The sequence below is a fragment of the Balearica regulorum genome, chromosome 26 (assembly GCF_011004875.1).
Source record: "Balearica regulorum gibbericeps isolate bBalReg1 chromosome 26, bBalReg1.pri, whole genome shotgun sequence".
Taxonomy (NCBI): Eukaryota; Metazoa; Chordata; class Aves; order Gruiformes; family Gruidae; genus Balearica; species Balearica regulorum.
The window spans coordinates 368,962-391,932 of NC_046209.1; the positions used below are offsets into that span (position 1 = coordinate 368,962).

General features: G+C 59.3%; 1 protein-coding gene across 2 annotated transcripts; it reads right to left on the bottom strand.

Annotated features, from left to right (window-relative positions):
* Window positions 1–1,927: 1,927 nt before the first annotated feature.
* Window positions 1,928–10,996, bottom strand: RNF126 (ring finger protein 126). Of its 2 annotated transcripts, none has more exons than XM_075776403.1 (9): window positions 10,874–10,996; window positions 7,524–7,582; window positions 5,955–6,018; window positions 5,170–5,411; window positions 4,482–4,550; window positions 4,328–4,397; window positions 4,007–4,100; window positions 3,438–3,553; window positions 1,928–3,210 (listed from the first exon to the last, which is right to left on the bottom strand). In XM_075776403.1, the coding sequence occupies exons 1-9, from the start codon at window positions 10,946–10,948 to the stop codon at window positions 3,061–3,063; spliced, it is 939 nt and encodes a 312-aa protein (XP_075632518.1). In that variant the 5' UTR covers window positions 10,949–10,996; the 3' UTR covers window positions 1,928–3,060. The 2 variants fall into 2 exon arrangements, with proteins under 2 accessions (XP_075632518.1, XP_075632519.1); XM_075776404.1 differs by having other exon boundaries at window positions 2,388–3,210; window positions 5,170–5,378; window positions 10,874–10,987.
* Between the last annotated feature and the right edge of the window lie 11,975 nt (window positions 10,997–22,971).

A 22,971-nucleotide genomic window follows, 5' to 3' on the forward strand; every position in this document is an offset into this window, starting at 1 on the left:
ACAGCTCCAGCGAGGAGCATCCCCCGGACGGTGGCAGGCTCTGTGCAAGGGATGTGGCCCTGGAGACCCAAAGGGACAGGACAGAGAGGGTGAGAGGGTCCCTGGTGCTGGAGCAAGAGCTAGTCACAGCCGAGCATCCCGCTGCGGCATGGTGCTGGGCTCTGTGGGACCAGGCACCGGGCAGCACCGCAGGAGCCGGCCTGGGCCCCTTGAGCTGACACAGCCCCGGGGCTGCTGCTGGCCAGGGGGAGCTGGGACGCTGCTCCCCACCCATGTGTGACTCCGAGTCAGGACATCACGAGCAAAAGGGACCGGACCAGCTCTGGGGACCCGTCCCCAGCGGGAGCACCTGGGCCACAGACTCCCACTTGTGCGGACGGTGCCCTATTCACACGCTGGACCGAGACCCGAGGAGCCGCGGGGCTGCCGGTGCCCAGCCACCCCCAACCCTCCGGCTGCGGCCAGCACCTCCAGCCCGGTCCTGCTCCCCCACCCGGCTCCGCTCCATGGTCCCCAGCAGAGAGGGAGCCAGGAAGGCAGAGGGTGGCGGGGACCAGCCCCTCGCTAGAGGGGAGTGCGGCCAGAAATAACACCCGCGCCTCAGCCTCCCGGCCAGGGCATGTTCCTGCGCTGCCCTCCACAGCATCGCAGCCTGGTCACTCTGTCACGTCAGACTGAGCGATGGCCCCAGCAAAAACCACCAAACTCGTTCCATTTCTTACCCAACCAGCTCCAAACGAGTCTGTGAAAGGGAACAGCCACCGCATTAACCGTGTGGTGACCGCAGCGGGCACTGGTCCTGGCCGGGAGCCCCTGCCAGGCAGGCAGCAGCACCACGCACCCACCACGGGCTTCACTTCACCCACTGAAAACCCACCCGGGCGCTACTTACAGTGAGAAATCACCCCCTGAGCTCCAGGGAGTCGGGAACCCCTCGCCGCAGCCAGCAGTGGGAGAAGGAAGGTTTTTCCAGGTCTCCCAGGCTGCGTCTCGGTGACTAACAGGAAAGCCTTCCCTCTGTGCCGCCCAGCCGATGGGCACAGGCAGGCTCAGCCAGGGACACCCTGCTGCCACCCGCCTCCCAAGCCCAGGATGCCGGTGGCAGAAGCTTCTGGCTCAACCTCTGGCAGAGGATGAGCCATTAACCCTGATATACCAGTCCTGAGATAAACCCTCGTCCCGCAGGCATCCGCCCACCAAGATGAAAGGCACCGCTGGGCTGCCCTGGCAAATCCACGGAGGAAAAACATTCCGGGAGCGTTGCTCAGCACCGGCTGCATGGCCCCAGCAGGCTCGACAAAGGCTGCTCACCCTCCACGTTTGGGACGCGTTCTCCAATGAACCTTCTCTTCTTTTATTCCAAAAAGGCCCAAGAAACACCAGACAAGGTGCCTGCCTTCCCCCTCCGCAGGAGGCACCCCCCTTCTCGGAAAGCTCTGGGGAAGAAGGGCCAGGGCCTCGGGGAAGGCTGCTTGGAAAGCAGCACCAGAGCTCTGCTGGCGTCAGGACCCCGAGTGCCTGGGGAGGGAGGCCAGCACCTTCCCTGGCCACCCCCAGGGCCCCAAAAGCCAGCAAAGACACAAGGAGCCCCTGGACTGTTGACCCCTCACCCACCCAGCAGCCCCCACCCGGGCAGCTCCCCCTCTCCTGCTCTGGGGTGCCCAGTGCCGATACAGACACGGGGCAGCAACTCAGGGGACCCACGGACCCCTCCCGGTCCCTGCCGCAACAGGGTGTCAGTCGGCATCTGCCCCACGGCGCCCGGGCCAGGCGGTTCAGCGTGACAGGACCGAGGCCAAGGCCACGGCAAGAGCCCCACGCAATCCCAGGGCCAGCACGGGGGCAGCGGTAAGTCACTGCCTGCTCCGGCCACATTCTTTTCATTCTCCACTTCTGTCACAGAAAGTGAGTCACAAACACGCCTGGATATTTGTCTCTCTCTCCTTTTTTAATCAGCTGTATTTTAAGTAGCTTTGAAATACATTTTTCTCCAAAATGTTGTTTTTCCTGTATACTATTCGATCACAATGACATTTGGCTGGTCCTTGCTCTGATGCACGCCCAGTCCTGGTGTCGACACAGAGGAAAAGTCCGCTCAGGCTGACAGAGGGCAGGACTGCAACAGGGAGAAGGTGTAAAAAATACAAAAGACCAGGCGAGGATGCTTTCAGCTGCAATCCTGCAGCCAACCGCTCAACGATCCGCAGGCTGGCCACGCTCATACGGGTGCTGGTCCCGGCGGAGTCTGGTGCCCGGAGCTCACAGCGCACCCGCGCTCGGCACGCAGGAGGGCTCGGAAAGCCCTGGGGTGAAACGGGACGGCTCAGCACAGCAGTCTCCGGAGAGCTTACCCTGTAGTTTTCCTCAAATCATGCATAAATGTCTCATTGAGCCGAAACGTCCGTTTATTTAAGAGCAGTAATAATTTAAAATTATAAAAACCCTTTCAGTGTTGAGTATCAGAAGGGCAAGGTTATAAAGAAAAATAAATGGGACTTGCGATGGGGAAGGAAAGGATAACGGGGTCTATTTCGAGAGTTCATGTTTTCAGTGACAACTATCGGCCCTCCCCAGCTGGAGATCCCGGGAGGGAGGCAGTATCATTACGCTTTCATTTTACAGACTTCAATCTCCAAAGCAGAAGAGATAGTATCCAAGGGGAGGAGGAGGAAGAGCAAAAGAAATGAAGAAATCTCAAATTCAAAACCATACAAACAACCTTTCCATTCAGAATTGCAACCGCTAGCTCAGCACCTCGGGTTTCCCGTCTGCGGGGCAGAGCAGCCTTTCACTGCAATGGTCAAAAGTCCACGCGGCAAATGGATGTTTTTATTAATAGACAGAGCTCTTTCCCCCCATCACAGAACTCGAGGCTTCTCATCTCTGAAGGACCCAGAGTCTCCGCGTCTTCAGAACTCAAAAGGGAATTCTGGGGGCGCTGCTTCCCCCTTGCTACCCTCCCCTCGCTCTGCTCTGGAAGCCCCTCGCGTGGCTTACGTTGGCTGGGGAGGGAGGAAGGGCAATGGACGGGGCCCCAGGGACAGAGGGTTGGATTAAGATTCATGAGTTGTTCGATGAGTTTTCATTACTCGGTGAGCTGGAGGAAGAGGAAGAGGAGGATGACGAGAAGTTCATCCCCGTGAGTCCTGGGGGGTTTGTGGCAGTGTTTTGTCCACTTAAGCTTTTCCGGCACACAGGACACGTGTCATGCTTTGGAGAGCAGACAAAAACAAAACAAAAAATACGGGAAACAGGATTAGAAACACGATACAGGAGCAGCACTCAAGGAAAAGGCTAGGATGACACTCCTTCCTCTGATCAAAGGCTGCTCATGTGCAGGCCTCATCACGGACGGATGAAAATATTTAGAGGGGACAGTACTACCAGAGAAACCCCCAAGCGCTACGAAGGCCAAGCCACCCTCAGACAACACTAACCTGTTCCAGCCAAGGGACTATACAGCTGTTGTGGAACAGGTGATTGCAAGGTAACTGCCGGACATTTTCACCGACTGTATAGTCTTCTTTACACACAGGACACTCCAACCCAGAATCTGTAAAGGGAAAGCAAAACAGAGCTAAGCGATTCAGGAGAGCGACACTGAAAGCACCCGCTGAGGAGTCCATCACCTTTTCCCTTTTCCCACACCACCACTTCATCCCGGCAGAGGAAAGCTTGTTGCTCTGCCGTTCCTACCACCGTCACCCCTCCTCTCACTGCCCTGGGTTTGCTTTACTGTTCCCTTCCTCTCCCTTCTGCTTTCTCATCTCGTTCTACACTGAAGTTTTCACAAAAGTTTGCCTCCCCAGGGCAAATCCATCCAGTCTACACCACTCTTTTTTTGCGTGTGTGTGAGTATAACAGAGCAACACTTCAGCTTTCTCCCCTCTTTGAAATGTTTTAGGCCTTGAAGGTGCTAGCAGACAAAACTAAAATCCCAAGAAAACGTCAAACAGAACTTTCAGAGCGCTCTTCGTGAACGATTCCCTGGAGCAGACAGACATACCTACGTGTTCCTGCGCAATTTGTATGGTGGGGAGGGCCTGGATCTTCTCTTTGTCTGCTGGCGGCGGTCCAGTGTTTTCAAACTGATTCAGTAACTGAAAAAACAACAGGCCACAGAAGGCAGAAAGAGGTGAGCTCAGCAGCACACAGAATCTGTTCATTTATTCACCCAGGGCACTTGAACCCTGCATCGCGTGCGCTGTGGACCTTATCCCCCACTTCTGCACTTCCCATCGTTCGCCCCCCTGCACCAGCCCAGCTGCTGGCAACTTTGCAGCACTGCCCGAGAGGACAGGAGACGCCACCATAACGTCAACTTTACCTGTGTAATAATCGCATCCAAGCCGTTGGCACCCCACGCATAGTCCATTGGATTTGAATGCAAGACTCCCCTTTAAGAATAAGGACAACAATTAAATTTAGCTGGGAGTACGACACCGTCGCCGTCAGAAAGAGCTGTACATCTTCCAACTCACCAAGGACCTAGCCCCAGGTTTGGTATTGTTGTAGGTGCAATAATCCCATTGACCAGCTGCTGGATAATTCTGAAAGACAAGAAAACCAGGATTACCTAAGAGCTGGTGTCTGCTAACTCCCAGCCCAGACAGAGGACATGGAAGGAGTGGGTAAATACTGTTGCATCATCAGATGGAAAAGGAAAAATATCCTGTAGCAACTACCTTAGGAACCGATTATTCATTGATAAAGGGAAGGTTCAGTATTATATTCGTAAGGGGGTAATTTCTGACAAAGATGGCAAGCGGCTCCCCAGTTAAAGAAACATCAGTCTTGTTGTCCAGTGCTTTCTGTCCTTTCCCCTCACACCGAGCACATTTTGGTAATACCTGGCAATGCCCAGGAAATGCTTTCTCCCTGCAGGTTTAATACTCCAAGCCACACCACACTCCACTCCACTCCGCCCGGATGAAATAGCCCCTGTAAACTTGAGGCAAGAGCTTGCCAACGGCTGCTGGCCCAGCTGAAGCCTGAACACGCAGCAGCGCAAGTCCACGGGGGCAAAGCTGGGCACCTATGGAAGAGTCGCACTGGACATGGGTGCTCAGGAGCAGCCTCTTAAAGGTGAGATAAAGGTACGGGCTGATTTTCAGCTCGCTGTGAACAGTAACAGAGCTTCCTCCCCAAGAACCTGGCAGTTGTTCTCACCCTTCTAGCGTGGGAACTCCCTCGTGCCTGCCAGCAGCACGGCGCGTGGCGAGACGGGCTCGGGGCTGCCTTGCACCGTATCGATGCCGAGACTGGTGCTCTCGCTCCCTCCGGCTCTCGGAGTCCCTGTTGTCTTCCGGCTGCACATTGGACCCAAACGGAAACTCAAAGCTGTCATCAAAGATCCCGAAGGCAAATTGGCCGTAGCCCTGTGGCAAGGTGAATAAGGGCTGATCCACGTTCTGGGAGGGAGAGAATTCAGGGTACAGATTGAAACAAGGAGAGAAACAGCTCTTAGCTTTCATGGCTGGTGTTTCACCAGCCTTCCAACAAAGACTAGTGCTTCAGGTCCCCAGCGACTCACGAGCCTTGGCTGACGCAGGCAGATCAGCGCACTCTCAGAGGCAGCTTAGTGAGGAACAGACACAGGCTGAAACTACATAGGAAGGTAAGAAATAACAGCAACTTCCCTGGTTTCTCTTTAGCTGCTGCATGTAACTGCTGCCTTTTAAGCTGAGGCTACTGCATAGCAACACACCCAGACAGCTCACTAAATCCCAGCTTAGCCCCCTCACAACAAGACTAAGCTACAAGTGATGGTCCTATTAAAAACACGCAGTAAAAATATGACACACAGAGATTTCAGGAGCAGCATGTGGATGATATTAATACCTCCCTTCCCAAACTTTGTCATCATCTGGGGAACATTTAAGCAATGAACTAGTGGAAAAATACTTCAATGGCAAAGCAGAAAGCGTTGGAAGAGACAGAGAGGACTCACTCACCTCAAAAGGATGCCTGCTCTGATCACTGGTTGACGTAGAGGAGCTGGTCTCATTGTCAGCGTTCCTGTGAGGAACGAAGAGGTTCCTGAGGTAAGCCTCAGAAGGGTGCTATGAAAAGATTTTCCCAGCAGAGGGGAGCGAGGGACAGGAGTTGGACAGGAAACTGTGGACACCACGACTGCTCGGTAACAGCACGCAGAAAGTCAACGATTCATTTTTGTGCCTCTGGCTCAAAGGGACCTGAGAGATCTGCTCACTTTCCCCTCCACCCTGGGACAGAGTCAGCTCCATTCAGAAACTAGCCCACCCTCAGCTGCTGATTTTCTAATTGTCTGTATCGATTTCATTTTTCCCTCCCTGCAACTTTCATTTTCCCACATCTTCACCCATCTCTCTCACCCTTTTACATTCTGATTTCACGAAGCTACAGAAAAATGACTGAACCACGACGTCAAGCAAGGATTCCCTGCACAATCCACCTCAAACAAATCAGCTAATCCTCTGGAGCACCAGGAAGAGAAGACTTAAGGTACAAACCCTGATCACTATGACCCAAACATGCTTAAGTCTAATCTTGAATCAAAGGAACTCCTCTATTGCAGAGGCACGTAAACAAATGGGACAGATTATTAGGAAAACTCTTAACGCTGTTAGGCTTCTGCTTTTAGAGAGCTGCAGGAACATTTACTGCTCAGTATCCAGGTCTACGCTTTGACATGCATGGGAACAAAAAACTAAGGTTCAGCGATCACGCGACTCTCCCAAGGTCACAGCAAATCACCAATACAGTTGGGATTAGCCAGGATTGATTTTCAGCCTCTGAGGTTGGTGTAGTGAGACCAAACGCCACCTTGTCAGTACAGGAACCTCAGCGTGTAAAGACCACCTCTCTCAGCAGGCAGCAACACGCGTCTGGCACGCCCCCAGGCAGCTCAGCGTGCTCTTGCACTGAAAGCCTGCCTGCACATTCCCTGTCCCTAAGCCAGTCACAGCCAAGGTCCGGCAAACGCGTCTGAAACATTTTAAGACGTTTCTCCTTCTCTTGCCCATTCCGAGGCTGCCAGAGATCAGTCCCACTACTGAGTCAGCAGTAAAGCACGTGAACGCCGATCTCAGCTGCTCCAGTGCAGAGTCCAAAGTCTCAGTCAAAATATTTCACTGTTAGTACTCCACATTATTAAGTTATACACTGAAGCATACGTACACTCTCCACTCGACAGACTCCTCTCTCAGAGGGTTATCTCTGCCCTGATAACTCAAACCAGTTCAGAGCTGCCACATGCCATGGGGAAAGCCTCTCTACCACTTCTTTTTCTTTGTTTTAAATCAACCCATTCCTCCCCTGCCAACAACCTATGACACTCAGCATTCCCATGGCTGATTTACCTGCAGATGCAAACTCTGCAAATTAAGCACTACAGACCCATAGTGAGGAAAGATGAGCCGAATACTGGGCAGAAGTAATAAAAATGGTGTATTTAGTATCTAGCGTTGCCTTTTAACTAGAAAAAGGAAAAGAGTAAGCAGACTGAGTTCATTCCAGCAATAGTCTTTGGGGCAGCACATTACCTCGGCTCTTCAGGAAGTTCTTCAATAAAACCAGATTCACACCGTGGGCAAATATAGTCCTACGGGAGAAGAAATACTGAATGAGAAAAGAAAGTGGTACATAAAGCTGCAAAGAGTGCCTTTAGTGTGATGGGGCGGAAGAGAAGAGTCCTGCAGCCCATCGTCCCAAACGCATGCCACGATTACAGAGCCAAAAAGACCCGAAACCACTGATGTTTGCCTTCACCAGGCTAGTGAGGCAAATTGTTAAGCCCGAGCCTGTTTGGAACTTGGCTTTATGAAAGAGTTGGATAACGCTAATTAATCCCCAGTAGAGACAAAAGCATTAGATAACATCTGATGTAGTTCTGGGTGAAGTGAAAGCAAAACCACTGGCCTTCCCAGAAGAGCAGCACTCAAACACCAGTGTTTAAATAGCTGCGTGTTCCGGAAGCCTTCCCCCACCCCCCTCAAGGGGCCAAAGTGTCCTAATGAAAGAAACAAGGAGGGGATTGCAGCAGGGCTAATCACTGCGGCGCTGTCGCTTGGGAAGGGCTGAATGGGAAGCTGTTACTAACGCAGTCTGGGGCTCACATCACGCAGAGGTCAAGGAGACACAAGAGGGTCATTCTGCAACACACAATACCAGAATTTTACACTCCCACGCTCAATGGTCGTTACAGAAAACTACTGCCACCCTTGGGGCCTTTAACACTGAAGACCGAACACATGGGAATAAACAGCCTGCATGTGCAGGAGCAGGATTCTTCAGGAGTTTGCGACACTCACTCTTCCTCACAATTCCTGGTGTCAGTGAAGAATTTATATTCCACAACCATACTGTGTTAGCAAGCAGCAGCCCAGAGCGCTTGAGATCCCGAAAGGAAATTACTTCACTTTTCAGCGCTCGAGAAGAAGCGGTGCCACGCAGCACCGCTGAGTCAAAGAGGAAGCGACAGACCCTGTACCTAACCCCAACCACGGCCGAGGCGGAACAGCCACCGCAGGCAAAGACAACCACTCGAAACCCCACGCTGGCAAAGCCAGGCTCAACATGGCAGAAATTTAACAGGTCTAAAAATAACTATATTTCCCTTTATTACTGCTACATTCAAATTGGCACAGGCCCTTAAAGAAAGTCAATGGATTTCCCAAAAGAGGAGAGGATGCCAGCCACACGGGTTTGCTCTGATAACACATCTGGGATCGCTCCTCCAGCTGCTGCAGAACAACCTGATAAGGCCCAAGCACAAGGCAGTAACGCCAGCGATCCACTCCACGCTGCCCCTGCCTGCCCAGCAAGATAAGGAAGCAGCAAACAGCGAGACCTAGAAACAGACTCGAGAAGTTGCTGCTCCCTCTCCTGCGCAGGACTCTTTAGATGTGCCATTGTGAAATAACCGCGTCTACGCAATTTACACATTTGATTTCAAGAACGTTTCTACACCACCCAAATTCTTCTCCAAGTTGGTTACCAGCACAGGGGATCTCCTGTGTCCATCAGAGGAAATAAGACCGATTGCCTCTGCCTTCGGAATACCCCCTCCCTGTTTCACCTCCCACCAGTACGCCAGTACGTAATAATTTACTGGGGTAAATTATCACGGTAGCCGCACTCAAGAGCGGTGAGCAACTTTCTCCTCTCAACTCCCCTATTTAAGGGAGGCTTTTTCGTGCGTGTGCTTACAGACAACTCTGAACAGAGGGATCAGCAAATTCCTCTGCAGCTGGAACAGCACAAATGTCAAAGTTTGTTCTTTCTCAGGCTGTTTGAATCACTCCTTTTGCAGCATATGCTACAGTATCTCCAGTAGCTCGGTCTGCAAACAGTAAGTGAAACCGAATGAACTTGGACCCCCAAAGCAAGTTCATTAACTAGCAATTAACTAGACTTGAATCAACAAGAGCAGCTGCCCGCTCCCTGCCATAGCTCAGTGCGTTCACTGCCAGATGTGCTCTGCTGCACAGACCAACACGGGGTGTTCAAACAAAAATAAATGGCCGATGTTTCTAGGCTACAACCTTCAGCTCCCGAGCCATTTTCTCCTGCCTGTCGATGTATTTAGCAGGAGCACTATCAAGAGTTTTGTCCTCACACCTAAACACGAGCTGTGAGATTTACCAGCAAGGCCTACCCTCGCACAACCGGCAAGACCGAGGGAGAGGGCGAAAGGACAAACCGCGTCACAAAACCAAACTGACGGTGAAGTCTAATCAACCGTGGCAGAGAGACACCTATGCTCGCCATCAAGCTACTGGGTGACTTTTAAAGTCCAATAAACTTTTTAACAAAAAGCAATGCCTTATTCTGACGAGAAGATGTGAAAAGTTTCAGGACAAACAGAGATTGGCTGGATCCTGTGAATCGAATTTACTATCTTGCAACATTTGGCAGGCAATCAGACGAAAACCTAGCTGTGGCCCACCACGATGTTTTAGCCAGTTCCCTTCCAACAGCCAACGTTCCTTTTCTACCCACACCAGGAAAATATGACTGCTCGCATGCAGGGGTTTTACTCAGCGATTAAAGCACACCTGCTGACACGCTGCACCTAGCCTACAAAACACTTGTGCGTTAGTGAGTGGAAACGGTGCGTACATCTCATTTCTGCACTTCCAGCGCCTCAGATATTATCACCCCTGAAGCTTTTCTCATGCTCATTTAAACCCTACTGAGAGAAACAAAAATGAAACTCCCTCGTGATCCCACGGAGCTTCGGTTCGCTCTGGGCAAAGCAGCGGGTGGAGGCGGCTGGGCCGAGGGGATCTCACGCCATTTCAGCCGCCCGAACACAGGGGGGGGCTGCGGGAGACCCGGGACCACGGCCCCCCCGCCCCGCTCCTCGGGGGGCTCCCCCCCCCTCCCCGCAGCACGGCTGGAACAGACGAACCCCCGCGGCCCCGCAGACAGCACCGGGCCCCCCCGCACTTCCCTCCACCGCCCAAGCCGCCCCCGCCCCAGGCCGAGGAGGACGCAGGGCCCCCACCCGCCGCACCGCCCCCGCCACACCCGGCGCTGGCTCCGCCGGCAGGTTCCCCTCGGCCGGGGGTGCCCCGTTCCGCCCCCCCGCAGCCCCCAGCGCCTCCATTTCCTCGCTCCAAAGAACCCCCTCCCCCGCCCCTCCTAACGCCCCCCCCCCCAACTACCACGCGCAGAACTGCCCACCCCCCAGGCCCCTCCTAACGCCCCCCCCCCACACCCCGCTCCCCATCCCGGACCCCCCCATGGCCCTCCCCGCCCTCAGGCCCCGGTTCTCCCTCAGGCCTCACCCCCACGTGCACGACCCACCGCGACTCCTACCCACCATGACCGACGCCCTCAGCTCCCCCACCCCACACCGAACCGCGGCCGGACCCCCACCCCCGCTCACGGGCAGGCGAGGAGCGATCTCAGCCGAACAACAGTGGCAGAAGAACCGTCCCGGCTGCGGTGAAGCCTCCGCCATCTTCCCCCCACCCCCCCCCCCCCCCGCCTGCCGCCTCACCCCGCCCCGCCCAGCGACGCGCGGCGGAGCACGACGGCGGCCGAGCGGAGACAAGAAAGGGAAAGGCGGCCGAAACGCGAAAGGGGCGGGGCCTGGGAGGCGTGGCTTGCTGGGTGGGGCGGGGTTTTTGTCTTTATAAGGAGAGTGGGCGGGGCGTATGTTAATTAACGGGGGGGCGGACCGGGAGCCCGGGGCCCCGGTACCGGGGCCCCGGGCTCCCGGTCCGCCCCCCCCCCCCTCGGCCCTAGAGCAAGGCTGGGTGGGGAGGAAGAGGAGTTCCTGGTGAGGAAGGAGAGGGGGTTCAGCTGAGACCTGCGCAGTCTGGATTTGTTCCCCATTCCTGTGGGGTTTTTTTGGGGGGGGGGTTTGGGTTTAGTGTTGGGTTTTTTTTTTTTCTTCTGATTTTTTAATAAAATAAAATTTCAGCTCCGAAGTTGAATGATTTTTTTTTTTTTTTTTTTTTTTTTTTTTAGGAGGGGGAAAAAATTGATGGGGAGAGGCTGAGCCTTGCAAAAATGAAGACAAAATGGTTTTTGGGTTTTTTTTCCCCAGTGAAAAGCCAAGATTTGCTTTAAAACTGTAGCGATAACCTCAAAGGAATGTGAATGTTGAATTTCAGCCAAAACCTCTCAAGAGGAGTGGTTCCCCCCCCCCCCCCAGATCTCCCCGTGGACGTTGGCGGGTGCTGAAGGGGGTTTTGGGGGGCTGGCAGGTGAAGTCCACTTTTATGGGCTGTTCCTCCCCTGCCGTAGTTCCTTGGGGCGACTCGGAAATGAGCCGGGGGTGCGCACAGCCCTGCCTGCGTGATGAAAACCCCCCGTAGGGTCGGTTCGAGCTTGGCCCGTTCCCGAAGCTGCAGCTTTTGGGGGAGCACGGGGTCCCCACGGTCCTCACCGGGATCCCTGGCACAGGGGGGGTTGGGGTTTTGGGGTTTCTGTGTGGTGGGGTTGTGGGAGTTTGGGGGTTGTGGGGCTGCAGGGGTTGGGGTGTCTGCATGGTGAGGGTTTGGGGTTTGCGGGTGGGGGGCGGTGAGGTTGTGGGATGGTGGGGTTTGGGGGGTCTGCATGGTGGGGTTTGGGGTGGCAGGGCTGCGGGGTTTGGGGGGGCTGCATGGTGGGGCTGTGGGGTTTGGGTTAGCAGGGCTGTGGGGTTTTGGGGGGGCTGCATGGTGGGGCTGTGGGTTTGGGTTAGCAGGGCTGTGGGGTTTGGGGGGTCTGCATGGTGGGGCTATGAGGTTTTGGGGTGACAGGGCTGTGGGGTTTTGGGGGGGCTGCATGGTGGGGTTGTGGGGTTTGGGTTAGCAGGGCTGTGGGGTTTGGGGGGTTCTGCATGGTGGGGCTATGAGGTTTTGGGGTGACAGGGCTGCGGGGTTTGGGGGGTCTGCATGGTGAGGCTGGGGGTTTGGGGTGACAGGGCTGCAGCATTTGGGGGTTCTGTATGGTGGGATGTGGGGTTTGGGGTGGCAGGGCTGTGGGGTTTGGGGGGTCTGCATGGTGGGGCTATGAGGTTTTGGGGTGGCAGGGCTGCGGGGTGCCAGACCCACCCCCAGCAGGTGGCACCTTCAGCCCGGGCTTTGCTGCTCCGGCTGCGGGCGGCGGGGCCGGCGGGGGGTGGGAGCAGCGCGGGGTCCCGGGGAGCTGGGGGGGGCCCCCTCCGCGGGTCTCCCCGCCTGTGTCTGCTGGGGACGGGGGACGGGAGGGCGGGAGACGCTGGAAACTGGGAAACGGCCGCGTAACGGGTCGGTAACCGGCCGGCGACTCCTGGGAGGGTTTGGTCATTGTGTGGAAATTGCAACCGTGGGACAAATTTGCAGTCGTTTAGTCGCTGATGGATGATCCCAGCTGTTGATAAGACATGTTAGCAATTATTTACAACCGACGAGGAAACCGCTACCGAGTCCTGCAACGCCTTTATTCCCGGGGTGGGTCTAGACAGCCCGGCGTGGCCCAGCCCCGGAGCCAGACGGTGCCCGGCTGCCCGCAGAGCGGACGGAGCCCACGGCCCCGGACGGGGCATTTCGCACCCCGAAGGGAAGTTCCCTTCCACGCCGAGGACGTGGATGCGTTTCTCCTTGCCCTGTTTCATGGTTGGAGGACAAGTTGCCACTTGATCAAATGGGTGCCAGGTGCCTGTGGGATGGGAAGGGAAGGATCCGGCTCCACTGACTTTGTCCCTCTGGAATTCCCTGACGCAGGAACTGCAGGAGCCGAACGTGGCAACACTCGTCGGGATGCAAATGGCAACGGATGTTAACGCACGTGGAGATAAGGGCGGGCAGGGTGGCCTGCGGTCTGCCGCCCCAACACCTCCAGCACGCCGCAGTCGAGAAGAGCCCCCCCATCCCTCCGAGCCCCTCGGCTAATTGGGATGTGTTTGTGCAAGGAGAGGCGGCTCAGGGCGAGGACCCCTCTGTTCCAGGACCCCGTTGTCCCTGGGCTCGGGGAGCCCGGGCAGGTACAAAGCTCCTCGTTAGGGCTGCAGCTCCTCCAGCACTCGGCCTGTGCCCCACAACCTGGGCTCGCGCAGAGTCCCCTGCCCAGACCTTGACCCTCCGCATCCCTGGCGCTGAGCGAGGAGAGGGGATCCCACGTGAGAACCCTTCGCCCGGGCTTGAGGTTCTCGCTGCCCCCGGGGCAGCCCCGCTCCCTGCCTTCGGCCCCGCAGGGGACACGGGGGTGCTGGGCAGACGTACCCCATCTCTGCCGCCGCTCTGGCAGGGGCTGCGCACCCCGGGAATCGGGTTTCTGAACTTGGCTGTCCCCTGCCTGCTCGCTGCCTCCGAGGGAGCCGGGTCTGGTCAGGAGCAAATTTGAGTCACCCTGGGAAGCCAGCGGCCGGGAGGATTTTCCCACGGTGCTGCAGAAAGAAGCAAACTGCACCCTCTTCTGAGAGGACTGACAAAGAGGTGACACCTCCTGAATTATCGTCGATTCATCGTTAGACAGAGCCTGCTCCCCAAGCAGCCGGGTGGGCAAAGCGGCCATCCCCGCTCGGGGAAAGCGGAAGGGAAGACGGAGGGTTTGGCCAAGGGCAGCGGAAAATATCCTGGGCCTGTCGTTGTCCGAGGGGCTGGGACGGGCTGGGACGCTCTTCCGGCAGCTCTGGGTCATGATCCCACCTGGGCTGCACCGTGGCGGTGGAGGGGGACACGTATCTCTGCGGTCGCTGACTGGGGCTCACAGGAACCCATGGGTGCATCAGCCTCCACCACCAAATCTGGGGGTGTTTGGGAGCAGAGACGACACGGGGCTGGTGGTCCCCCCTGCCAGCCGGGGCCTGCCGCGGAGGCAGCAAGGGCTTTGCAGGAAAGGTGAAAAGCCCCAGAGCTGCTCTGGACTGTGCTGGTGTCAGGAGGAGGAGAGCAGCGGGTGCCACGTAGGAGCTGCCTGCAGCTGCGGTGCCCCGCGCCATCGTGCCCGCCGGCCCCGGGGCAGACAGTGTTCCCGGCAGCCCGTGCGGATGTGACGGAGGTTAGTCAGGGCCCGCTCCCGCAGCACCCGGCGCTGCCACTCGCATCGGCCGGGCCGTGGGTGTTGGCGATGAGCTCACGTCCCGAGACGTTACTTAATTCAGACAGTGCCACCGTGCCAGGCGCTGGTGGGGGACGGCCGCGGGCTGCAGCGGTGCACCCGTCGGCGGGCTCCGGCACGGGCATGTGTGTGTGCGTGTGCGTGCACGCGCCCCGAGCGCGCGGTCTCAGCGGCAGCCAACGCGCCGCACGGCCAGACTCGCCCCGTGGCACCAGCCACGTGCACGGGCACCGCGCCAGCTGCGCAGGGTCCAGCTCCCATCACACCCCCATGGTCAGCACCGGGCAGAGGAGCCCATCGCCGGGGCCGGCCCCACGGCGTCACGTCCTGCAGGGAGCACCAAGGGTACCAGGTAAATCCTGCCGGTTTGCTGACACGGGGTCTGCAGCGTTCAGATAAACCCAGGCACGCAGGCGTTGCCGCACGCAGCCATGGCACGGCACAGGCGTGTTGCCGACGGCGCTCCCCCTCCGTCGGCACCACGCTCGTTGTGCTGGGGTCTCTGGCTCGTCGTGTTTCCTATCAATGAGCGTGGAGGGATGGATGGACCCGGCTTCCCCCTCCAGCCCCGCACGCTCCAGCCTCACGGGGCCGGGGGGAGCCAGTGCTGCGGGCAGATCCCCAGCGACTTTGGGTGCAGCTTCCATCTCTGCTGCCAACTCCCTGGTGACTCGGGCAAGGAATTTTCTCAAAGGTCTTGGCCTCTGGGCCCTGTGCTCTTCAATAAAGCGGTCTCTGTAGCTAAAGCCCACTCACTGCCTGGCTCTCTGGGCTCGGCCGTGCCGGGGGGGGGATCCGGGGGCAGCTCTGAGCACGGGCTCTGTCCCAGGCTCTGCCTCCAGCCCTGGAAAGCACAAGCACCTCCTGGAGCCGGAGCAGCTTTCCAGCATGGTTCCTGCCAAGTGAGAATAACTGGTGCAGCTGGTCTCCCCGCTCCCCTCCACCCCACATTATATATAATTGCCTATTTTAATTAATAAATTGGAGGCCACTCAAAGGAAAGCGGCAAGATTTGTTACAAACACTGCAGGGATTGTCTGCCAGCCCCGAGCCAGTCATGTCACGGCGGATTTGAATCGGTCTCCCTTTGAATTCCCTCACAGACAGATCAGGAGATTTACACCCCCCACCTCGTCTCCCCGAGCCCTGCACCTCTGGGCTACAGGTCTGGATCCCGCCCCGGCAGTTATCCGGCAGCTCCCGATAACCCGCGAGCAGCGGGCACAGGCTGAGCCCCGTCCTGGCCACCGCCGCGCCGACCGGCTGTGAGGTCTAAGGGATGCTGGCGGCGTGCGGTCCCCGGCCGGCTCCCTGCACGGCTCCGATCTCCTGGATTTCCCCACAGGCAGGGGCTGGCAGCCGCCGATGCAGGGCAGCTGCATGTCGGCGCGGCGCAGTGCCCGTACCTGGTAGCACGCGCTGCCTGCTGCGCCATCCCGGCGGGGAGCCCACCTGCCTCCGGGAGCGGCCACGGCGCAGAGGCTCAGGGGAAATCGGGAGTCTCGGGGGACTGCTTTCAGGCTCCACCAAAAATTTCCCTTTTCTTTTTGGATTCTTTGCTTTTCTTACGCTTGATTTAAACCATTGTTTTTCAAGGGAAATTTTAATGTGAAAAACATGTTTTGTTTTTCTACTAACTGCAAGCCTGGGCTATGTAAGCAATCAGGCTTCTCCTCTGACGAGGGCCGGGGGGCGGAGGGGGGGGGTCCGCGGCGGGACGTGCCCTGCGGGGGCTCTGCCCTTTGCTGGCCGAACCTCCGGCTGCCAAGAGCCGGGGACCGGGGTCCCTTGGGGCCACCAGGCTGGGGGGGCTGGGATGTCCCAGCCCGGCTCTGCTCGGCCTCGGCCACAGCGGCTGTCATCATCCTGGCTCGTAGCGGAAACCTCCTCCCGGCGAGGGCTGGTGCTGCGAGGTCAGACTGCGGGCACAGCGATGGCCCATCTGTGGACCCGTGCAGGATCAGCCCCTCCAGTGGCTCTGCTGGACGGCTGCCCCCCCCGGTTCAGAGGGGCCAGGGTGGGCTCTCAGCGGGAGGGTTGTGATCAGCCCTCGCTCGCCACGCAGCCTGCGTCCCGCTGCCCAGGATAGCCGCTTGTCTTTGCTTCCCCGAGCTCGCTGCCCTCATCCTGACCAGCCTCGCGCAGGAGCCGCGGGCCCGTGCCGTGGAGCCCGTCAGCCCCTGTGCCCTCGTCTGTCGGGCTGATGGGCTCCGTGGGCAGGACGAGGCCGGCGTCTCCCATGACCCTCCCTTCCTGAGCCAAGCTCTGTCCATGATGAGGGCTGGGTTGCGCTGGCGTGGGGCTCCAGGAGCCCTCTGGAGAAGACCCCCTGGCCAGGAAGGCGGAAGAAACGTGCTTAGGCGCCGGTTGAGTTTGCATCCTCTGTCCAGCCGGTATCGGAGCAGGGCGGCCAGCAGCCCGGCTGTCCCGTCCGGATAACCAGGACGTTGCTCCTGGACCAAATATCAGCAGAGCAGACGCTGCCCTTTCTGGTGCTGCTCTGCCTCCTCCAGCAGCTCCTCTCCGCAGCCTCTCCGAGGAGCCAGAGAGGCTGTAATGACCCAGGAGGTTTTACCCACTCTCAGCTCCTCTGGACCCAGTTCAGCCCCACACGATTTCATTTACGTTTTACGGCGCTGCCAGCTCTTCCCTCGAGGCTCCGTTTGGTCCTTCCTTCCACCGCGGCAGAGGAAGCATTTACACTGGGGAAACCGCACAGCCGGCCCGGCCGCTGACTCACGGCTTGTTTACACGGCGTGCCCGTGAAAGTTACTCACAGAAGTGTGTCACGCGTGGTAGAGCCCGGCCACGCGAGCCCCGAGACCCAGCTGTCGCTGCAGCTCTTGCGGGACGGTTACAGAGAGCACGGCTGAATGGGGGGCGGCCAGGTGCCCCCAAGGAGGCACCGGGCACAGAGGTGATTGCTGCTTCCCACAGATGCTTGGAGCATCCTCCTCCTCCGCCCCATGAGGATGAAGGACCCCGTTTGCTCACAGCGGTGTCCTCACGCGTGCACCGGCAGCTTCCTGGAGGATGAGGTGCACCACCGCTGTTCCCTCTGCACGCCTGTACACGGGTGCCTTTGTGCACGCGTGTATGCAGATGGCTTTCTGCATGTGTGTACGTGGGTGGTTTTCCTGCATCATCTTCCTCGCGAAGGTGTTGCCTGCTTGGAGCGAGAGGTGGAAGCACTTGGTGCGGTGGGGAGCAACCCTGGCAGCAGCGCGGGGCTGAGTGGGGCTGAGTGGGGCTGTGTGGGGCTGAGTGGGGCTGAGTGGGGGCTGAGTGGGGCTGAGTGGGGCTGAGTGAGGCTGAGTGGGGCTGTGCGGGGCTGAGTGGGGCTGAGCGGGGCTGAGCGGGGCTGTGCAGGGCTGTGTGGGGCTGAGTGGGGCTGAGTAGGGCTGAGCGGGGCTGAGTGGGGCTGAGTGAGGCTGTGTGGGGCTGAGTGGGGCTGTGTGGGGCTGAGCGGGGCTGAGTGGGGCTGTGCGGGGCTGTGTGGGGCTGTGCGGGGCTGAGCGGGGCTGAGCAGGGCTGAGCGGGGCTGAGTGGGGGCTGAGTGGGACTGAGTGGGGCTGAGTGGGGCTGAGTGGGGCTGAGTGAGGCTGTGCGGGGCTGAGTGGGGCTGAGTGGGGCTGAGTGGGGCTGAGCGGGGGCTGAGTGGGACTGAGTGGGGCTGTGTGGGGCTGGGTGCCAGCAGGGAGCCCCGCTCTCCTTCCCCCCCGGCCAGAGCTGTGTCCTGAGCAGAGCCGTGCTGGGGCCGGACACCGGCAGGTGACCTGTGGCTCGTGCGGGCGTTCGGGGCTGCGGAGACGCAGTCTTGCTGGCCGCGGTGGAGCCCTGATGACTCCGAGCCCCGGCTCCCCCCACGGCCGCTCCCCGCGAGGCTCAGCCAGCCATGTGGGCAACAAGATCGGTTTGTAAGGAACTCATTAAGGCGGCTATAAATCTGTGTGTGCATGGACAGCAGAGATGGAAACCAGAGCCAACTGCAGGCCATAGACAAGAGACATCTGTTCTTTCACTGAGAGGGGAAACGCGCTTCATCAGACCCAGCTTCTTCTCCTGGGCTGGGCAGCAGGGTCCTGCGGGTTGGGACGGGGACGGAACGGGACATCCCTGCTGCCTCCCGGCTCTGGCCACTTTTTCTGCGTCCCAGTCTCCACTCCACACTGCTTACACCTCCTGACTCCGTGCACTGGCATCTCCCTGGCAAGGACGGAGCCCAGAGCATCTTCCATCCAACACCGGACAGAGCAGGGGACACCGGAACCAAAGATGCTTGGAAGAGAAGAGGCGTCGGGCGAGCGCGGCTCATGCTGGGGGCAGCCGAAGCCCTGGGGAGCGGGAAGAGGGTGCTGAGGTTGGGGAGCAGCTGACAGCAGAGAGCTGAAAGCCATCCCGATGGACTCACTGCCTGGGCTTGGGGAGGGGGCGTGGGCTGCAGAACACATCTGGGCTTTAATTAAGCCTTTGACACAGTGCCTCGTGAAATCTTACCCAAATACTTAAATCCAATTGCCTGATATATGAGCACTTTTACAACACTGAAAACTGGCACGGAGACCATCAGCAAACGGCAGGGAGTCAGGCTGGGGGGCTGCAGGAGGGGGCAGCGGGTGCCGCGTCGTTTGACCTCTTTCCTGGCGGCAGCCGGGAAGCCGAGGTAAAGGGTGCGTTAATTAACTGCCCGGCTGATGCTGCGTCAGGAGCCGGAGCCACGAGCAGGAGGGGAAGGCACGCTGCACGAAGCCGTCTCACGTTCGCAGGATGCAGTCAGGGCGGCAGAAAGGCATTAGCGGGAGGGATCGGAGTTTGATCAGGAGTAGAACAGGCCGGGTGATCAGATTTGGAGGGGCAGGTCTTGGGAAGATATGCAAGGCTCCCGTCCCCCTGCCCTCCCCACACGCAAGCTCTCCTGCCCTGCCCTCCTTCATCTGCAGAAGTGGAAGTGTCCCAGGAACATGAAACGATTACTCGGTGAGGAGAATCCAGCTCAGCACTTCTTGGCATTTGTTCACGGCTTTTCATCTTCAAAGCTCCTTGCAAACATTAGCTAACTAATCCCTGCAACCTTCCTGTGAGATAGTGCAGGATCAAGCAGAGGAGCGTTATCTCACCGCAGCAGATGGGGAAACTGAGGCACGGAGTGGTGACGATGCTGCCCCGGGGCGCGGGGCGAAGCTACGTGTCAGCGCTGAGGGTGGAGTGTGGCCAGCCGGGCCATCGAGGTGTGGATCGCGCCGCTCGGCCACTCTCTCCCCAACGCCGGTGATGCAGCTGTGAGCCATAAGCATCTCTCCAATTTACCCAGCTGGAGCTGTGCGGACACGGCAGAGAAAACCCAGCCCCAGGGCCAGAGCTGCCGCAGCAGCCCCGCGCCTCGGGGGGCAGCTCCCCACCAAGGCGGAGGGGCCGCGTGCCGTGGGGCTCCGGAGCCGGTGCCGTCCGCAGCGCCAGGGCCGTGCTTCCAGCCCACGCCTCGCACCGGCGCCTCGCCACGTGCTCTGACGGATGCTCGTGGAGGGGGACCGAGGCTCGGGTCAAGCTTCGCCTGGTTCCCACTTGCTGGGTTCTCCCTGTGCTTTGATGCCGACCCTCAGCAGATAACGAGGAGCTGACCCTGCTGCAGCGAGCACGGGGCCCTTCCCCGGGGGTTTCTGCGTTCCCGTGGTCCCATGGCCATGCCGGAGCTCGGGCAGCACCTTGGGGCTGCGGGAAGCCCTGGCCGGCAGCATCTCCGCTTTGCATGGCAGAAACTCAGGAGTCCTGCTGCGACGGGGAGCGTAACAGGGCCGGGATCGCTTCCCTCCGAGGGGGAAACAGCGACCAAAAGACATCCAGGGACTTGCCCAATGCCTGCCAGCGGATCCGCGCCGTCAATATGAAACCTCCGCTCTTTTGCCTGTGCCCTGACCCTGGGCTCTGTGAGAAACACTTCTCAATTGAATGTCTTGTTGCAAATTGCAGCTCTAATTGGTTTAGCAGAGTTTAATTAGCCTGAACTGATGAGAGAGGCGAGATTCCCTCCTTAAAGGAGCCCAGCGGTTCGGGAGGAGAATGAAGCAGCCAGAGCTTTGGGGGGGGGAGGATGGCTGGCTCTTGAACCTCAGCCTGAAATCTTGCTGCAGCCCGAGCCGTACGGGGAAGCTGCTCGACCCAGCACAATACCAGCACCCAGACGGAAAGGTCAGATGTGAGGCTGCCATTCACTGCGGCTGCAAAGAGCTCCTTTGTCCCCGCTCCAGCTCCTCCCGCCGCCCCCGGTCCCCTGCCCGGCCCATGGGCTCCTTTGATTCTCCTCCGGTGCCGCTGCCGGGGCAGGGCTGGTTTCTCGGCGGTTCCCAGCCCGGTTCCTCTCCCCCTCGCTCTGCGGGTGCTGCTGGGGCTCAGTTACCGCCCGGGCCGTTCGTGGGAGCGCAGGGGAGCGGGGCGGCAGCGTCGTCCCGCGCGCGGCAGACTGGTTGGTGGAGTTTTGCTCCCAGCTTTGCTTGAGAAGCAGCCTTGGCCCCCGCCTGAGGCGTGACCGCGGGCAAGTCGCTTCCCTGCCCACGGCGGGACGGCGCTTCCCAGGGCTCCGGAGCCAAAGCCGGGGCAGGGGGCGAGCAGAGCCCCTGGCACAGCTTTGCTGGGAGCAGGGCGGCCTCGGCAGGGCTCCGAGCCCCTGGGCACCAGCAAGCCTTCTCGAGGCAGCGCCGAGTCACGCCGGCTCAGGGGAAGGAGCCTGATCCGCTTCCCTCCAGGCCTCCAGGCTCCTCCTGCCCCACGTCAGGCGGAGCGGGAGCCCGGCTGCTCCCTTCCAGATGCGGCAGCGCCTGCTGCTCCGGAGCGAGGTCCGACCCCTTCCCTGCCAGAGCCGGCTGGTTGTGCAACGCTGCTGCTCGCAGCCAGGGAAAATCCCTTCCTGGCCTCCACAAGCTCCTATTGCATCCTGGAGCATGTGAGCGAGTGCATCACCACCCGCTCGCTCATTGAAATCCAGCTCAGGGATTTGGCTCCCCGGCCCTCTGCCCTTACATGGGCAATTGCTCCAAGGCCGACAGAGCGAGCCCGGGGTCACGCTGGCCGGGAACAGGGACAGGGACGGGGAAGGGATCGGCGCTGCCCAGCCCCGGGCCAGCAGCACACCAGGAGCCCGCGCAGCCGGGGGCTGCCGGCTCCGTCCTTCCTCCCCAGGACAGCAGACCCTTCGCTGGCCCTCGTGGTGGGGCTCCCTGCCCCATACAGACGCTGTCCAGAGGTACCTGGCCCTACGGTTTACACCAGTGCCACCTGGGGTAAAACCCCAGCCCTCCCCATTCCCGTCCCCTCCCTGGGGTGCAAGGGGCTATATGGGGGGAAGAGGAGGAAGATCCGCCTTAGTGGAGGGCCAGCCCGCTGCCCTTCCCTGGGACCCGTCCTTAGGACAGAGGGAGGGACAGGGACGTGGCGGTACCAGCGGGTACAACCGCTCTGCCTGCGCTGGCTGCTGGCATCGCACCCTGTTCCCCCCTTGACGTGGGACCGGGGCTGCTCCATCTCTCACTGGACCAAAGCTGCATCCAGCCCCATCCCGCGCCAAATTGAGCTGCTCATGCTGTGCTGGCACCGGCTCGGAGCGAGGAGGCTGCTGCTGGGCCGGAGGGGTGGTGCAAGGTCCCCCGGGCCCTCCGGCCGGGGCCCCTCTCCTGAAAGAGCCCAGCTCAGTTCTGCTGAAAACATGACCTCAGCTGAGGCCAGTGCAAAGGGTGAAATGTTCCTCAGCTGCACGGCCGGGACGCAGACACAGAAATTCACGGGGCTGGGGAAGGCCCCTGGGCTACAGCGGGAGGACGGGGACAGGCAGAGAGCCCCGTGTCCCCAGCGCTCTGCCCGGGGAGCGGGGTGACAGGTAGGGGGACCTGACCGTGCTCTAACCCCACTTGCAGGCGGGTGGGCGATCTCTGTACGGTGGCACTGAGCAGGGAGCGAGGCCAGGCAAAGTCGGGGAGCCGGACTCACCTTTCCCCTGGGCTCCGCAGCCCCCCTGCCTGTCCCCGTCCTACCGGGAACCCCCCGAAGCCTGGCAGTGCTGGCACAGCTGTGGTTCCCCAGGCCAGGCCAGGCCATGCAGGGTCCGGCACATGTTCGGGAGCCAGGACGGAGGAGCCCTAGTGGCAATAGAGACATGTGGGGAGGACAGTGACAGAGTGTGCCATGGGGGGTACATCCCCCCAGCTCTTCTTCTCTTCACCTCGTATGGCTCACCCAGACGAGGGCTCACACGGCTCAAGGCAGCGGGACCCAGCGGTGCCTCAGTTTCCCTACCGGCGCAGTGTGGGTGATGCTGGGCTGCCGACGGAGCTGCGCTGGTGTTTAGGAAGCAAAGATGAAAGGAGCCACATGACACAGACCTTACCGTAACTCTGCTGCCAGACGGGGCTACTGCGGGGAGGAGGAGGAGGGTGGGAGGAGGCAGACAGAGGGTTCATGCGAGGA